At 44.6% G+C, this 15,288-nt stretch overlaps 1 protein-coding gene across 4 annotated transcripts in view; it reads right to left on the bottom strand.

The window, feature by feature from the left end:
- The window catches only part of MYO5B (myosin VB), a 144,219-nt gene that overhangs the window by 10,838 nt on the left and 118,093 nt on the right, over positions 1-15,288 (bottom strand). For 2 of the 4 annotated variants that reach the window (XM_064642283.1, XM_064642284.1), the window contains exons 28-33: positions 12,727-12,978; positions 11,794-11,891; positions 5,534-5,611; positions 2,664-2,862; positions 1,772-1,865; positions 623-766 (exon numbers count right to left, since the gene is read on the bottom strand). In XM_064642283.1, the coding sequence (XP_064498353.1) occupies positions 623-766; positions 1,772-1,865; positions 2,664-2,862; positions 5,534-5,611; positions 11,794-11,891; positions 12,727-12,978 (865 nt within the window). The remainder of the gene's footprint in view (positions 1-622; positions 767-1,771; positions 1,866-2,663; positions 2,863-5,533; positions 5,612-11,793; positions 11,892-12,726; positions 12,979-15,288) is intronic. The other 2 variants (XM_064642285.1, XM_064642286.1) reach the window with 1 other exon arrangement.

The following is a 15,288-nucleotide window of genomic DNA, read 5'->3' as shown; positions in this document are numbered from 1 at the left end:
TCTTCTGAACTGATGACATAGTAAATCTCTCCTTCCATCAAGATACGGAATCCTAATGGTAGCTGAAAGGCACTTGTAGCCTCTACAGAACAAGCCTGTCTGATTAGGGGAAGTTCAAAGACCACAGCAATGAGTAGCACTTCTCTTTGAACACTTTTTGGATCCTCACAAGGGTTCTCAAACAGCACAGAACAGGGGGATGCTGCAGCAATTCTGATCAGTCTGTGCAGCAGAGAAGAGCTCACAGGTTCATTATCTGTTATCTGTTATTACCTCATAAACCAAACTGCCTTTGTTCCACTGCTGTTCCAAATCCCCAGGGTCTATCCTTCTGCTACCCCCTCCCCATCTATTACTACATCAGCAACTTACTGCCTGCTCTAAAAACTGCAGCCTTGTTTTGCATTTCCAATTTTTTGCTATCCCTAAGGATTGCATCCATGCTGGTCTACCTGCTTAGTGCAGCTACTTTACCTACCCCAATTGCCATCACCACAAACATGCAGCCCCAGAAGGGATTAATTTGAGATGATCTATTTGTCTGCCTTGATCTCACAAGTTCACAAACACTCCCAGGCAAAAGAAGCACGAGTCAGGCAGAGGAGCAGAGGAAATTCCTCACCTGTAATGAGGTTTCGGATGAGGAGTGGCTCATCTTCTTTGTAATACTCCAACATGCCCTGAAAATCTTTCTCCTTCCTCTGGACAGCAGCTTGCATGTTACTGTCGTGTGGCCTCCTGTCTGCTGGCAGCGTGGTTTGGGATGCTGTGAGGAGAGAAGAGCATGAACGGTGGTGCCTGGAAATCAAGAACTATTCACGTCCTGCAACGGCCTAAGTGCAGACACCAAGTCAAAGAGTTATATAATAAATTCCCAATAATGCCATCAGCTTTGACAGACCTACAAAAAAATATAAACAACCGGGCCTTGAATTACCAGTCAGAGTTTTCAGACTCTGAATGAAAGAAAAAGTGCAAAAGTTGAACTTACGAGAGGAAAAAATGAAGCCATTTTTATTTTCCAAGAGACCACAGGCTAGAAGGTGGTAATCCTGTGGGAAGCTCTTTAGTGTATGGTTTTCGCAGAGAGGGGGGAAAAAAATAGGCAGGCATTGATAAATCCCTAAGCATCACATCTTCTGTCTGACTGCAAAGCTGCAGAGCCACGGTGGCACCGCTCAAGTTTAATGAAGCAGAAGAGACCAGCATGCAAATACTGCAGCAAACAGCATGCAAATCACACTGACAGAGACCAGCTGGGTGAGCCATGGAAACCCTCCAGTTATTCAGCTTAATTTCACTTAATGCCTCGTTTCCAGGAATTAGCTCATGAGAATGGGGCCCTCTGATTAATCACGGCTTCTCCAGAGAACGGGAAGCTCTTTCTGCACAACACAGATGTCACATTTGAGGTGTTTTCTCATCAAGCAGAATATAAATATATATTTTCATTCCTAAAGGGTTGCAATCTCTCCTCAAAATTGACAGATCAGAGCATTTGCCTGATAGCCACTAGTCTCCTCTCTGTACCTCTGCCTGGATCACTGCATTGAATGCAACGAAAGCAAAAAGGTCTCTAAACACCCTCCAAACCTCAGTACAAGGTCAGTGTCGGCTCAGTGCCTGCTGCTAGTTTGGTACCAGAATGAGCAAAATCTTACTTTCATAGAAAGAGAAAAAAAAAACCCCCTTGCAGCTCTCCAAGGCTGGTTAAAGAAGCAAATCACAAATACAATTCCCCCATCCCAGTGCCTTCCAACAGCAAAGTCACCTTCAAAATCTTGGACCTTCTTCATGTAAATCTTCAGCTGTTTCTTCAGCTTCTTTTCATTCTTTTCCAACTTTTCTACCAATTCTTTCAGATCCTGAAAAAAGTAAGATGCATTTTTTAAAAACTACCCCCAACATTAAGCCCAAGAACAACTCATCTGGGGTGAATTTAAGGCTGAAGTCTGGTCTAAGAATCACTGTAGCATGGTGGGAGTATGTTGGTAGAAGAAGAGCTGTGTTGTTTCTGCACTGCTAAGAAAGACCCTTACCTACACCACAAAGACTGTGAATGCTGGGCACCTGCTTTCTACAGCAAGTAATACTGACCACCCACAGTGTTTAATCCTGGCTGTTAATCACGATTAAACAGTTCAAACACCATTTAGATACTAGGGTTTTTGGCAAAGGCAAGAAGCCCTCACCTGAACTCAGGAGGTGCCAACATTCCCTCCAGACCTTGCAATAAGACACAGAAGGTGAGAAAGGGAAAATTTATGATCAGGCAGGCCAACTTTTTGGAGTGGCAACTGCCCCTCCAAACTTCCAGAAAACGCAAGAAAGATGAAAGGATTGTGTGGTCTTTGTGTGTAATGACAGAGTAGAGGCACCCTCAGTGATATAATTTGGTAGGCAGGGCCACAAAGTAGATGGGCTTAAAAAAAAATCTTTAAAAAAAAAAAAGTACCTATGTAGTCACAAAAGTCATACAGCAACAGAACATCAGCTTGAGGTCAGGCACCAGTGTTCCCAAATGGACCAGGGAGATGCTGATGGTTCTGCAGGAGTGGAAGAGATCCCTGTGCCCTGCCCTCCCCTCCCCGTCATGTTTCCTATCTCCTTTCTCTCAACCTTTTTCTTTCCCCTCTTCCTGTGCTTTCAGCACAACCTCTTACCAGGTTTTCATTGGTGAGACGTGTAATTTCTTGCTGAAGTCCCAACTCCACCTGGACCTCCGGAGAGAGCTGCAGGGTCTGCAGGGAGGCCTGCTGCTGTTTCTGCAGCTCTTCTTGCATTGCATCCAGCTGGTTTCTCAGACCTTCCATCTCCTCCTCGTGCTTCCTTCTCTGATCCTGGAGCTGTGCTTCCAGCAGCCTGAGGACAGGACCACACTGATCAGCCTGTGATTTCAGCATTGAGGTAGTAACCAATATTTGAGTTGGTCTGAAATACTTCTGAAACTTAAAGACATCAAACGCTGGGTGGGGGTTTTTTAAATAAAAGAGAAAAAAAAAATCCAAGAGCTGCCATTTTTCATTTAACTGTATCACGAGTTTGGGTTCCTTCACTTGCAAAAAGCAAACACATGGCAAGAAAGCAGCACAGACCAACACATGCAGGTTTTGTTTTCAAAAGCCCAGCTTGAAGGACATTTGTTCCTGCCCTAATTTCCTGTCAAGCACCATTTCTTACTTCTGAAAACTGAACTGTATTTCTTGCAAAGGGTTCCATTCCATTGGAATGCCATTGGCTTCTTTCACTACTGCTGGGAATGTCGAGAAAGGCAGAAGCCCTCATTCCTTAGAGTTCTTTGTAGAGCTGCTATTCATCTTTGTTTAAAAAGAAGTATATTCACAGGTATTTCAATTTTCATTTACAAACTACCTGCAGAATACCACGCACAAGGCAATTTTCCTTCCCCTTGAGGTGTTCCTGCTTTCATCATTGCTGCTGACCTCACCAAGACTCTTCAAGCAGGGGGACAGACTTGTTTCCTACTAGCCCAGGACATACAAACACTAACACCATGATACACAGCTGAGAAAAGTCACCAAAACCACTCCCTTCTTCCACTTTTAGGTGTGCATTCAACATTTTCCTCTAATAATTTGTCCTGCCAACCCTTCCTACCAACCTTTCACCTACACCTTCCAGGTCACCTTTCAGCCCTGCCCTGAGCCTCTGCACAAGGAGAGCTGTGGCAAAGGGATGTGATGTGGGTGGCAGTGCCAGAATGCCTTTTTAAATCCAGTGGAAGAAGGAGTCATCACCGAGATGTTAAGTGTAGACGCCTGTGCTGGTGGGTGTGATGACAAACTCAGCAGGTGACATAGTAACTGATTCTTTGGGGGTGTCCCCACCCTCTGCTAAATAGAAACCTCCTCTTAGTCCACCAGCTCTTTCAGAAAACTAAAATAAGTGACTCCAAAAGGTATGAGGGCTCTGAGGAAGGGCCATCAGGCCAAGAACTGCAAAGTATTAATCCCAGATTACAGAGGGTGATGGTGGCAAAGAGGAAGAATGACCCAAGGAGATAATCAAGCCCATGTCCCTGCTGTAGCTCAAGGATGTGATCTCCTAGGCAGAGCTATGGATCACCACACACCCAGGTCACAGGCTTCTCTTCTGATATCAGATGCAAACAGTAGTCCCCAAAGATGAGGAAGATTGCAGTGTCAATAGCTTTTCATTTACCCAGGACAAGCACAGACACAGAGCTGGGCCAGGGGGGAAGAAGCTACAGCTCTTTCAGGTTCACCATGAACTGTTTCCCTGCAGGAACAATTAGGCATGGGATTTTTTTTTGTTGTTGTTTTGTGTTTTTTCTTTCACAGCCTGTATAAAAAAAATATGCTTTCTAGGAAAGATTTCTGGGTGAAAAGTAGTAATTATTCCCCATGGTGTTTTGTTGTTGTTGTTGTTGTTAATGTCTTTAGAAGATTAAACAACGCAATCTCTACTCCCATTTTGCAGCAAAGGACAGAAAAGCATGTTTTCCACCTATAGAAACACGGGCAATAATGCACTCAGCCTCATAATCCTGTCAGGAGTTATATTCTTAAGAGGCTTGGAAAATACAGACCCACCATGAAATAAGTATTAAGCACTTAATTTCCATTTTATTTCTTCATATTGAGATTAGTTTGGATTCAGTCTGGATTAACCGTGAGACACCCTCAGAAGAACACACTCCTTCTTATGAACTTGGGTTCCTACATTGCTTGGAAAAACACATTAATCATCCCTGTTATTTTTTTCCTGTTATTGTCTGGTTTTACCCTGATACCTCTACACGTGACCACTTTAGACTACTTTATACAAAATATTTCAGGTTTTCATCTCTATAATGCCCTTAAATCTCTTATAAAAATATTGGAGCCCCATAACCACCAAAGACTAGGCTGAAACAGGATAAGAATCCAGGAGTCCCCCAGTGTGTCCCTGTGGGATATTTGCCCAGCAGACCAGGATGTGGGGAGAGCTGTGGAAGGATGGCACTGTATTTCCACCACGTGCCTTCCTCCTTACACCTGTGGACAACTCATGGATGGGAGCACACAGTCCCCAGGAGCAAGCAAAGGTGACAGCATTGGAATACAAGCACAGGGACTCTGCTTCTTACAAGTCAAGGACTGGGAGAAAACACTTTAGGGAGCTGCTGTATATTAGTGCAATTTCACTAAAAAAATATATGTATCTAAAATGAGAGGGGTTTTTTGGTTTCTTGGAGGTCACAGCTTCCCAACACCTTTATCACCCAATTTCCCATTAACTTAACATAATCCTTAATGAATCACAGCTCAGGTATTAGTGGCAACAGCCATCATCAGCAATGCCCAGCCAGAAACACAACAATTCCCCTGAAAATTAGAGAAGGGTCTCAATTCTCCTGGTTTGGAAACCCCACCTTCAGCTGCTCCCAGAGAAGACAACAGGTCCTGTAGAGGACCAGAGGGTAAGAGCAGAGCAAGAGAAAGAAACAAAAGGGTGGCAAAAGGGAGGAGAAGGGAGAAGCAGCAGCGAGGAAACAAAGAAAGTGTTTGACCTGGCAACTTGCTTTAAACCTTGATAAGCCAAGCCGAGCTCTCCATCTTCATTGAGATACCCCCAGTCCTCAGTCTTGCTAGAAATAAAGGACAGAAAAAGGAAACAAGAGGACAGAAGAAAGACAAAAGGTCAATTGCAAGAGAAGGAGAAAAGGTGCAGCAGAACCCTTATTAATTTTATTTAATACTATTTTATAGAACACGCTTTCATTACACTGTATTTCTTTTTCCACCACACTGAAGGAGAACCATGCCCTGGTTGTGCCCTGTAAAACATTCCTAGCTAGTGGAACTTCTCTTCCCTGCCCACCTGGGCAAGTGATCTTGCCAACAGAAACCCAAAATCCTTCAGGTCAGAAGGGATCATCACAGATCATCCAGTCCAACCTCCTGGCAGGTTATCATAATTCCCAACTGCTGTTTTTATATCTCCCTAACATGGAATTTTTAAGACAAGTTTCTCCATTTCTTTCCTTCTGCAGCAACTCCCACTGTCTAAAATAAATTATTCTCCTTCTACTTCAGTTGAGGGTTTCCTCAAATATTGAGTCAAATATATAAAGTCTTTCCTCAGAGCAACCCCTGGTCCAAACACCACTTACATCCCTACAAGATCAAATCTCCTCTATATCCATCCAGGCAGAAAAATGCCCAGAAAAGTCTCATCTCACCTTCATACTAGAAGTCTCCATTTAGCAGAATGTTCATTTTTTGTTGTTTGTTTGGTTTTTTTTCAAGTTATATGAGGCAAGAAACTCATTTATCTCCCTTAATGAGGTGCTGAACACATTACAAATGAGTGATGTAAGCTGGTCAATTTGACCAGAAACACTTGTTATAACAAGATTATACTTGGCTTCGATGTCAGTTAGAAAACAGCTTTTCTTTTTGGACATAACAATTTAAAAAGTAAACAAAGCGACCACCAAACTTAATATATCATTATATTTCAGACACACACCAAAAAAAAAAAAAAAAAAAAAAAAAAAAAAAAAAAAAAAGGGAACTCAGCCAACATGCATCTTCTATTTTGGAAAGAGCTGCAGCAGAAGCCATTCCCTGGCAAGGAAATCTCTGCATATTTCACTGGAAATGCACAACACACAAACTTTCTACAGCAAATTTTCACGGGAGGAAAGCAGTGAGAAACACGGTGTTGCAGCACTGCCATGAAAGGACTCAGGAGGTGTCTCACTGCCACAGGCAGTTTATACATCCCTTCCATGCTGGTGTACAGCACTTCTCAAAACCAGCAAACGTTTCAGGCACTGACATTTGCAAAGTTCATCTGTTAAGGCCACATGCATGAATTTAAATTAAAACCTTGCTGCTACCGTATACACAGCAGGTTTCCAAAAGGGTTTGTAGGCTGACAGAAACTAGGAGGTTTATTGGTCTGATTTGCATTATTTCTTAGTAAAGTCTTTCTTTTTTTGGTTCATATAATCTTAACAGGACATATCCTCAGGCACTGAAAACCAAGGAAAAAAGCAGGAAGGATCATCACGATTTACTGCATGTCACTAACCTGTGAAATCTCACACAGTGAGCAGCATTTTGAAGAGATGCATTTTCCTGGGTAACCTCCTTTGAAAAACAGATGTCTTCCTTTTTTCAAACCATAGGCATTGTGGTAAATGAGGAGAGCAGCTCAAGGAGGAGCTGCTTTATTTATATAAAATAAATATATACAGTGCCGATATAAGATACACCTGCCCTGGGAAATAAGCATTTAGTTCATCTCCATCAACACAGCACTGACTCAGAAATCACTGAGCTCCCCTTTCTGCCAGAAGTTCAGATTGACCAAGACATTAGCCATCAAACACAGGCCCTTTCAAGCTAATTACATTAATTAGTATGTGACAACATAATTTCCTAGAATGCTGGCTAAATCCTTTTCTCAAACAAGGCCGAGAGGAGCTGAAAGTGCTTGACTCACAAAGCCTTTCTCCTTTTTCCTTATCTTGGAGGTGCAGGTCTGGAGAGCAGCTGGGACAAACAGCCCTCATCAAAAGTGAGAAATTCCCGCCCAAACACCTCCCTTCCCAAAATGGCAGAGTGGGAAGAGACCCATGGGAGAGTGGCAAGCAGAGATAGCAACCCTTTCCATGTGATGGCCTCTTTCAGCTGCAAAAGCACCCTCCATGTGAAGCCAGCATCAGCCCTTCACTTTGCACTGCATTTGCAGGTGGGACTTACACAGCAGAAAAAAAATAAAAGATAAAATCCATGTACTCAACAGAAATCACTTGGGAAGTTATCACAGAAGCTAATTTCAAAGACACAGCCTGATTTACTTTGAGCTGCCAGGTTATTAGTTCTAACATCATCACCTGGTCTCTCTTGGCTCTATGTTTCTACCAAGATCAAACAGGCTCCAAAGAATGATCCCAAGAATTAAAACAGGGAACAAAAAGCCTACTTAGCTTTACACTCAGTTATTGAAGCAGAAAATTATCTGGGAACTAACTTGATGATTTCCCCTTTAGCAGCTAAAAGTAAGAAGGAACAAAAAAAAAAAAAAAAAAAAAAAAGGCAAGCTGAGTTTATTTAATTTATAAAGAGCTGCTTTTGATTCAAACTTGCCCTTGGCCTGGAATCAAAGGGCTTTCCTCTGAAAGCTTTGTGGAGACAGAATCACTATGTGGGCAAGATCAGCAGCACCTGGCAGAGTTTTTTCTGTTTTCGTGCTGTTGTATTTAGAAGTCCTGCATTACATGGACATGGAGACAACACAAGGTCGATCTCCCATCAAAGTAAAGCCATGCTCTGACTCCAACCTAAATAGCTCAGGTGAGACCCCCCTGCAGAGCTGGGAGCAACAGCACAGGGACATGGAGCTGCTGGAGAGAGTCCAGAGGAGGCCACGGAGATGCTCCAAGGGCTGGAGCCCCTCTGCTCTGGAGGCAGGCTGGGAGAGCTGGGGGGGTTCACCTGGAGAAGAGAAGCTCCAGGGAGACCTGAGAGCCCCTTCCAGTGCCTAAAGGGGCTCCAGGAGAGCTGGAGAGGGACTTGGGACGAGGGATGGAGGGACAGAACAAGGGGGAATGGCTTCCCACTGCCAGAGGGCAGGATTAGATGGGATATTGGGAAGGAATTCCTGGCTGTGAGGGTAGTGAGGCCCTGGCACAGCTTTCCCAGAGAAGCTGTGGCTGCCCCTGGATCCCTGAAAGTGTCCAAGGCCAGGTTGGATGGGGCTTGGAGCAACCTGGGCTAGTGGAAGGTGTCCCTGCCCATGGTAGGGGGTGGGACTGCATGAGCCTTAAGGTCCCTTCCAACCCAAACCATTTTAGGATTTTATGAAAGGGAAATGGGAGTGATTCTTGCAGAGCAGGTGGGAGAAGTGTCTCTTGCTTATTAATCCCACTTCAGAATTGCAACTCCACCAGAAAAGCTTCCCATTAAAATATTTATTGACCAAGATCAGAAAGGGAAAGCAGCTCTATTTCTCATGCTGACACCCTCGGGTATAGAGCTGCCTAAGTACAAATGCAAATTCGTGCTGGGGGGAGGGAATGTTAATTTATATCCACAAACACAATAATCCATGCTTCCTAAGCATTTGTTTTCACCTGATTTACTGCCAGTGACACCAGCCTACATTTTATAAATCAACCCCATACCCAAGCAAATGCACAGGGAACCATATGATGGGAAAGCTGGTGGTGGTTAATGAGCCACTGGATAAACCAACACAGAAAATCAGGGTAAGAGTATATAGAGCTACTGCTGCTGTCTTACAAGAGCCAAGCTCCAGGCAAGCTTCATATGAGAGAGAGATGAGAGAGGTAATAGGAAACTGAGCCTGGAGACAGCAGATTTCCCTTCCCAAAACTCAAGAGGCCAAAACCCACCAAGGCTGGGCCACGTGAACTTCCTAGAATTGCAGCTCACCTGTGCAATTGCAGGGAAAGGGATCTGTGCTCTTGTGGAAAATCAGACCCTGGAAAATTATATACCCTGGGTGGGATTTAAAAGCTGTGCAGATGTGGCACTTGGGCACATGGGTTAGTGCTGGGCTTGGCAGTGCTGGGGGAACAGTTGGACATGAGGCATACTTTCAAACCCAAATGATTCAATTCTCTCTGCAGGAGTTAAGTCTGGAAACCAGAGCATCTGAAGGAGGGCTGGAGTCTCCTGGAAGGCTACAGCAGACAACATGTACACCACTATGGCCAGATATCAATTAATACTCGGGACTAGTGATACAACCTGGTCAGACACGTCTTATAAAAGCACCAACTCTTATTTTGACTCTTTCACCAACCTCTGAACACAAACCAACCATCCCTATGCAGGCACACTGGAAAACCTGGGGAGTAATTCAAGCTGTGCCTGACAGTGGGATTTCATCAGTGCTCACAGCTCCAGGAGAACGTTGGAAGGAAAAAAGAGAAAATTCACAGAATTCATTAAGTGACCAAAAAACACGCCTTGCTGCTGGAAGCACACTGAGCCCCGCTGATTTACTGACAAGAATGAATGCGGTGTTCAAATTAATTTTATCATCTCTATCACAGGAGGGGCAGAAATTTCATCAGCAAGTTCAGTTCAAGAAAGCAAATATTCAATGGCAATTGAAAAAAAACCACAAACACTGGTCCTGATCCAGCCAGACATGATGCTCAGGTGAGAAACCAGTGTAACCAGAGTCGTGGACCCCAACAATCCTCACTCCTCCAGGTCCCTGGGCCAAGACGAAAGCTGGCAGAACTAGCCTGGGCAGAGCCTCAGCACAGCCATCAGGGTTTTAAACTCTGTTTAAATGGGATGCATGTGCCCTTCAAGCAAGTCCACCTCTGTACTCACACACCAGGAGATCTCCATAGATTCTCCCAGGGCTTTCACAAGAAGGAAAATGGACGCAAACTCAGAAAATCCAGCCCATTCTATGGCAGGAATTTGGAGGAAATACAGCACAGACGTGATGACCAAAGTTCACCACACAGCTATATATACACTGAATTTTTGCCCAGAAATCTCTTTTTCCCATCGCACCTTTTTGGCCATCCAGTTCTAAAAGCATTAAGCAACTTTTCAGAATTTTTTTTTATATTTCAGTGAAATATTGAATCACAGACTGGTTTAGGTTGGAAGGGACCTTAAAGCCCCTCTCATTCCACCCCCCTGCCATGGGCAGGGACACCTTCCACTAGACCAAGTTGTTCAGAGCCCCATCCAACCTGGCCTTGATCATGTGCTTTTCCTCATATTCATAAAGGTACGAATAAAATCCTCATTAAGTCATGGTCTGTCACATCCTGGACTGTTAGCAACCTTCTGCAACCCCTCTAAAAAGTGGCAAAGTATATTGTGTTATTATTAAAAGCCATTAATCCACAATGGCTTTGTCTTCTATCTTGACGAATAGAAATTATTTAGGGGAAAATAGTCTCAAACATCTGTATTTGTTGAGAGAAAATAAAAGAGATAAACATTCAATTTCCTTGGAGTGAAATAAAAATTTACTTTTCATACTATCTCGCTGTTAAATCCATGTAATTTTGTCTTCTTGCAAGGCACTACTTTATTATTTGATATCCTCCTGGATAACTGCAAGGATGATTCGACGCTTAGCAATATCAGCCCATTGTTACTGTAAGGACAGACACATGTTCACAGAATTAACCCCCACCGTGGTAAACCTGTAATCAAACAGATGTCCCCAACACTCGGTTTGAATGCAAGAAAAGCAATAATGTGAGTGTTTCCAGGGAATACAGCATGTTTGTTAGCTCAGTTAACCACAACAGGCTTTTGCCTCCAGGAAAATGAGAAGGGGACCGTGCTGTCTTCTCAGCACAGTATGAGACACTTGCAGTAAGTAACTCACATATCCCAAATCTTAGTCTTGCTGCTATTTATGTACTGGAAGCAAAGTCAAAATCCAGTTTTGCTTGCTTTCATGTTTGCTTTTCCACCTGCTCAGTATCTCCCCTCTCTTGCAGACACACACAGCCCTAACAATGAGGGCTCCTCACCCATTAGAACTAGTTGGAACTAGATGATCTTTAAGGTCCCTTCTGACCCAAAACATTCCAGGGTTCTACGGTTCCGTAAGACACGCGTTTTTGATTCCATCTTTGTGGCCCATCCTTGACCCAAGGCCCAAAACACAATCCAGAATCTGGTAACTCTTCGAAAAACACGTTGTTGATTTTGGTCTGGATCCCACGTCTCACGCTTTGGTCCGGATTCCACCTCTTTCCCTTTGGTCAGCCCCTCCTGCTGCTGGAAGAATTCGGGCCACACTTACCGGTTGGTCTCACACATCCCCTGGTAGGCTTCGATCGCGTCCTCCTGGTCAACGTGCCTGTCACTGTTGGGCCAGCTGGCATTGCTGGGGATGCTCTCCTAAATCCAACATGCAAAACAGCAGCATGATGACATCCTGCACACCTCTTCCTGTCTTTGAAAGTCCCCGATGCCAAACTGCTCCCAACCATTTTATATTAAGAGCTGTTAGAAGTTTCTATTGAGAGCGCCCTCGGGGCATCCGTCACACCAGAGAGTTTCTACGAACTCACACACATGCAAACAGACAGCAGGAGAGAGAGGAGGTGGAAGTGAAGCAGTGAATATGAGAGAGGGATAAGTGAGGTGCTTGGTCTGAAATACAAAACGTACCAAAACCTTGAGGAATGGTAAGACAGCGAATAAAAAAAGCCCAAGTTAGAGTTTTCAGAAAATAAACCCTCCCACTGGAATGGGCTCGAAAAACAAAAGCACATCACAGCTGTTTGAGAGTCCTCTTGTCTACACACCAGTAGAAACACATTACAGCTGCATCAGACTCGAGTGAGCAGAGTCTGATCCAGAAGCTCTTTCTCCCCATCCCATTTTCCTGCAGAATAATAGCGTTGTCAGGAAACATCACCAGGAACATCTCAGACCACCACACCTTGGTACAGGACTGGAGAAGTTGTTCCTTGGTGTGGGCTGGCTAGGCCTCATCAGGTATGGGGTTAAGCACCCTACAGCAGTACCATGGGACATATAGTCCTGGGCTGTCTGAAATGTCATGGACTACAACTCATCCATAGGCAGAACCTCCTATATCCCTGTACAGCCCCCTATAACCAGCCCAGGCCATCCTGCACTCAGAGCCTACCAAAGCACAGATAGCATCACTCAGGCAACCACTGAATTTCCACCAAGAGAAGGGAAAACAGAGAAGAAAAGCCATTACCCTCTCCTTTAGCATGTTTTTCCCCATCTCTTTTTGCTGGGCTGCCTTCATGATCTGTGACCTCAGGATGAGCACCTCTTCCTTCCGCACTTCCAGCTCCTCGTTGGCCGCTTTCAGGTGGTTCAGCAAGAGGTTGTAACTGTCCTGGACATCGTTGGACGAGTTGTTCTGGGTTGCTCGGTCTGCAATAGCCTTCCTCAGCTCGTTAAGTTCATTTTTCAGCTTCTTGTTCTCCGACTCCAGCTCTTGCCTCTGGAAAATATCGAGCCGTTAACCAGTTTGGATAAGCTGCCTTGTGGTCCCTCATCCTCTTCTGAGACGCCTCTAAGGTGACTCAATTAGTGATGATTATGGCTGACCGACCAATTAAAGACAGGATCTGGATTTTTCTGCCAGTCCAGCCACGTGCAATTCAGAAAAGGGTTTTGCTTTTATCAGTAGCCTGTTGCTGTTTATTAAAAACACTAACAGGGGACACAGGGAGATTTTTAATTTGTTGACACTATTTTTAAACACAAAAGCAAGCTGTTAAAGAAGATAAACACATTCTTTTCTTCTCAACCTCTTTTCCTTCTCTATCAAGAAATCACCACAACCCCACTATGTTCAGCTTGTCTTTCAAATTCATTAGGTAAGCTGGAAGGTGCTGATTTACATGACCCATCATCATGGCAGGCATCCCATTAGGTGAGCCACGGGTCTGTGAATTCCCACTACAGCTTCTTTTTTCATACATTTTGTAATTCCCTCACCCTGGTGCAGTGTTTGCAGCTGGAGGATTTTCTTGCCCTGACATCTCATCAAATGCTGGCATTTGACAGGCAGGGGCAATACTGTACAAGTTTGACTGTGGCTGCTTCTCCTGAATAACAATGTGTTTGCTGAGACAACTGAAGGGCTCATTTGCTTTTGCATGACAGTAGAAGACAGAAGAACGAAAATCCTGCAGCTAAGACAGCCTTCATTTTAGCATGTCACCCCTGAAACTTTGCAGGTGGCAACACAACATTTGGCAGCTCTTTGCAAGCACCCAAACCCCACCTGGAGCATCCCAGCTGGGCCAAGAGCAGCTTTACTCCTGCAGCAGTGCAATCATAGAATCACAGAATGGTTTGGGTTGAAAAGGACCCTTAAAACTCATCTCATTCCAACCCCCTGCCATGAGCAGAGACACCTTCCCCAGGCTCAGGTTGCTCCAAGCCCTGTCCAACCTGGCCTTGGACACCCCCAGGGATCCAGGGGCAGTCACAGCTTCTCTGGGCAACCTGTGCCAGGGACTCGCCACCCTCACAGCCAGGAATTCCTTCCCAATATCCAATCTAAATTTACCCTTTTTCAGTTAAATCTGTTAGTCTTTGCTATAAGTCACAGACAGGGGGGGAGCCAGACTCCTGGGGTCCTGCTCACAGACAGAATCCAACTACCCACCTCCTCATTGCACTGATCCTCCACCCCCAGCTGCTTCAGGGTGGCACCCAGGACTGCTCCCTCCTGTCCCCATGCACCCAGACAATGTCAAAACCCAACAGGACCCTTATCCAGCACGGCACAAACCAAGACATCTGCCAGTGAGCTGACAAAGTCTGCTGTCGGAGTGATTTGTCCCTCTTTCTTAGGGACAAACCCCATCAATGTGGATCCTCTACAACAGCACAAGATCTGTCCCCACTGAGATCTAGGTGCTTCCCTCTCCCCACCACCTTTTGAGCCTTTCCACAGCTTTCTTCCACAATCCCTCTTATCTCTGGGATATCTGCTTCATTATCATCGTGGGCTGAGGCGAGCTGATGAATCCAAAAATCGCTTGGGGGGGAGGGGGGGATGGAGGCAATTTATAAAATTTATACAGTGTGTAGCTAGCACAGCTGTGTAAACCTCGTTTCCATAGGAAACGGGTGTTGTAATTATAAACCCTTACAAATTATAAATGGCAAGGCTTATCACAGCAGAGGTGTGAACAGAATAGCTGATCTGGCATCTGGACAGCATGCTCCTAGCTGAACAAACAACATCAGTAATGGAGCATATTCAGGTACTTGATACCATCTGTCATTAAAAAAAGACAGGATAAGAAATGCATGATATCCAGCAATTCTTCCACGTTAAGCACAGCTCAGCAGAGGGAGCATATGAGACATGGGCTTTTCTGTACTGGTTTTTAAAGCAGGAGTTGTGCACGTGGTGGGAACTGATACCAAACTGGGTTTAACTGTTCCTGCTACGTGGCTAAAGCATCACCTTCACTCTTTTACTGATCATTCACTCTCTACTGATCATGCTCACAGACAGGTAAAGATGAAAGCAATTACCTGCTTTTCTACACAAATGGCTCTCCTGTGAGTTTTGTTATTTGCTGCTTAAGACCCCTGCTATCCTTTTTCTTTACTGTCCTCCTCCTTTCTATCCCTTTCTCCCCCTCTTCGTTTTTTCAGTGGGTAAGCCACACTGCTGACTCCAAGGACTGGTCATATAAAGTTCAGCTCTGGTTAGAAACGAAGCCAGGGAGACCAGGAAAGAAAGCAATAACCAACAACCCTGCAGGTTCATTTTCCACCTGTTTTA

The sequence above is a fragment of the Pseudopipra pipra genome, chromosome Z (genome assembly GCF_036250125.1).
Source record: "Pseudopipra pipra isolate bDixPip1 chromosome Z, bDixPip1.hap1, whole genome shotgun sequence".
Taxonomy (NCBI): domain Eukaryota; kingdom Metazoa; phylum Chordata; class Aves; order Passeriformes; family Pipridae; genus Pseudopipra; species Pseudopipra pipra.
The sequence above is the reverse complement of the archived record's forward strand: the minus strand, read 5'-3'. Positions and strand labels throughout refer to the sequence as shown.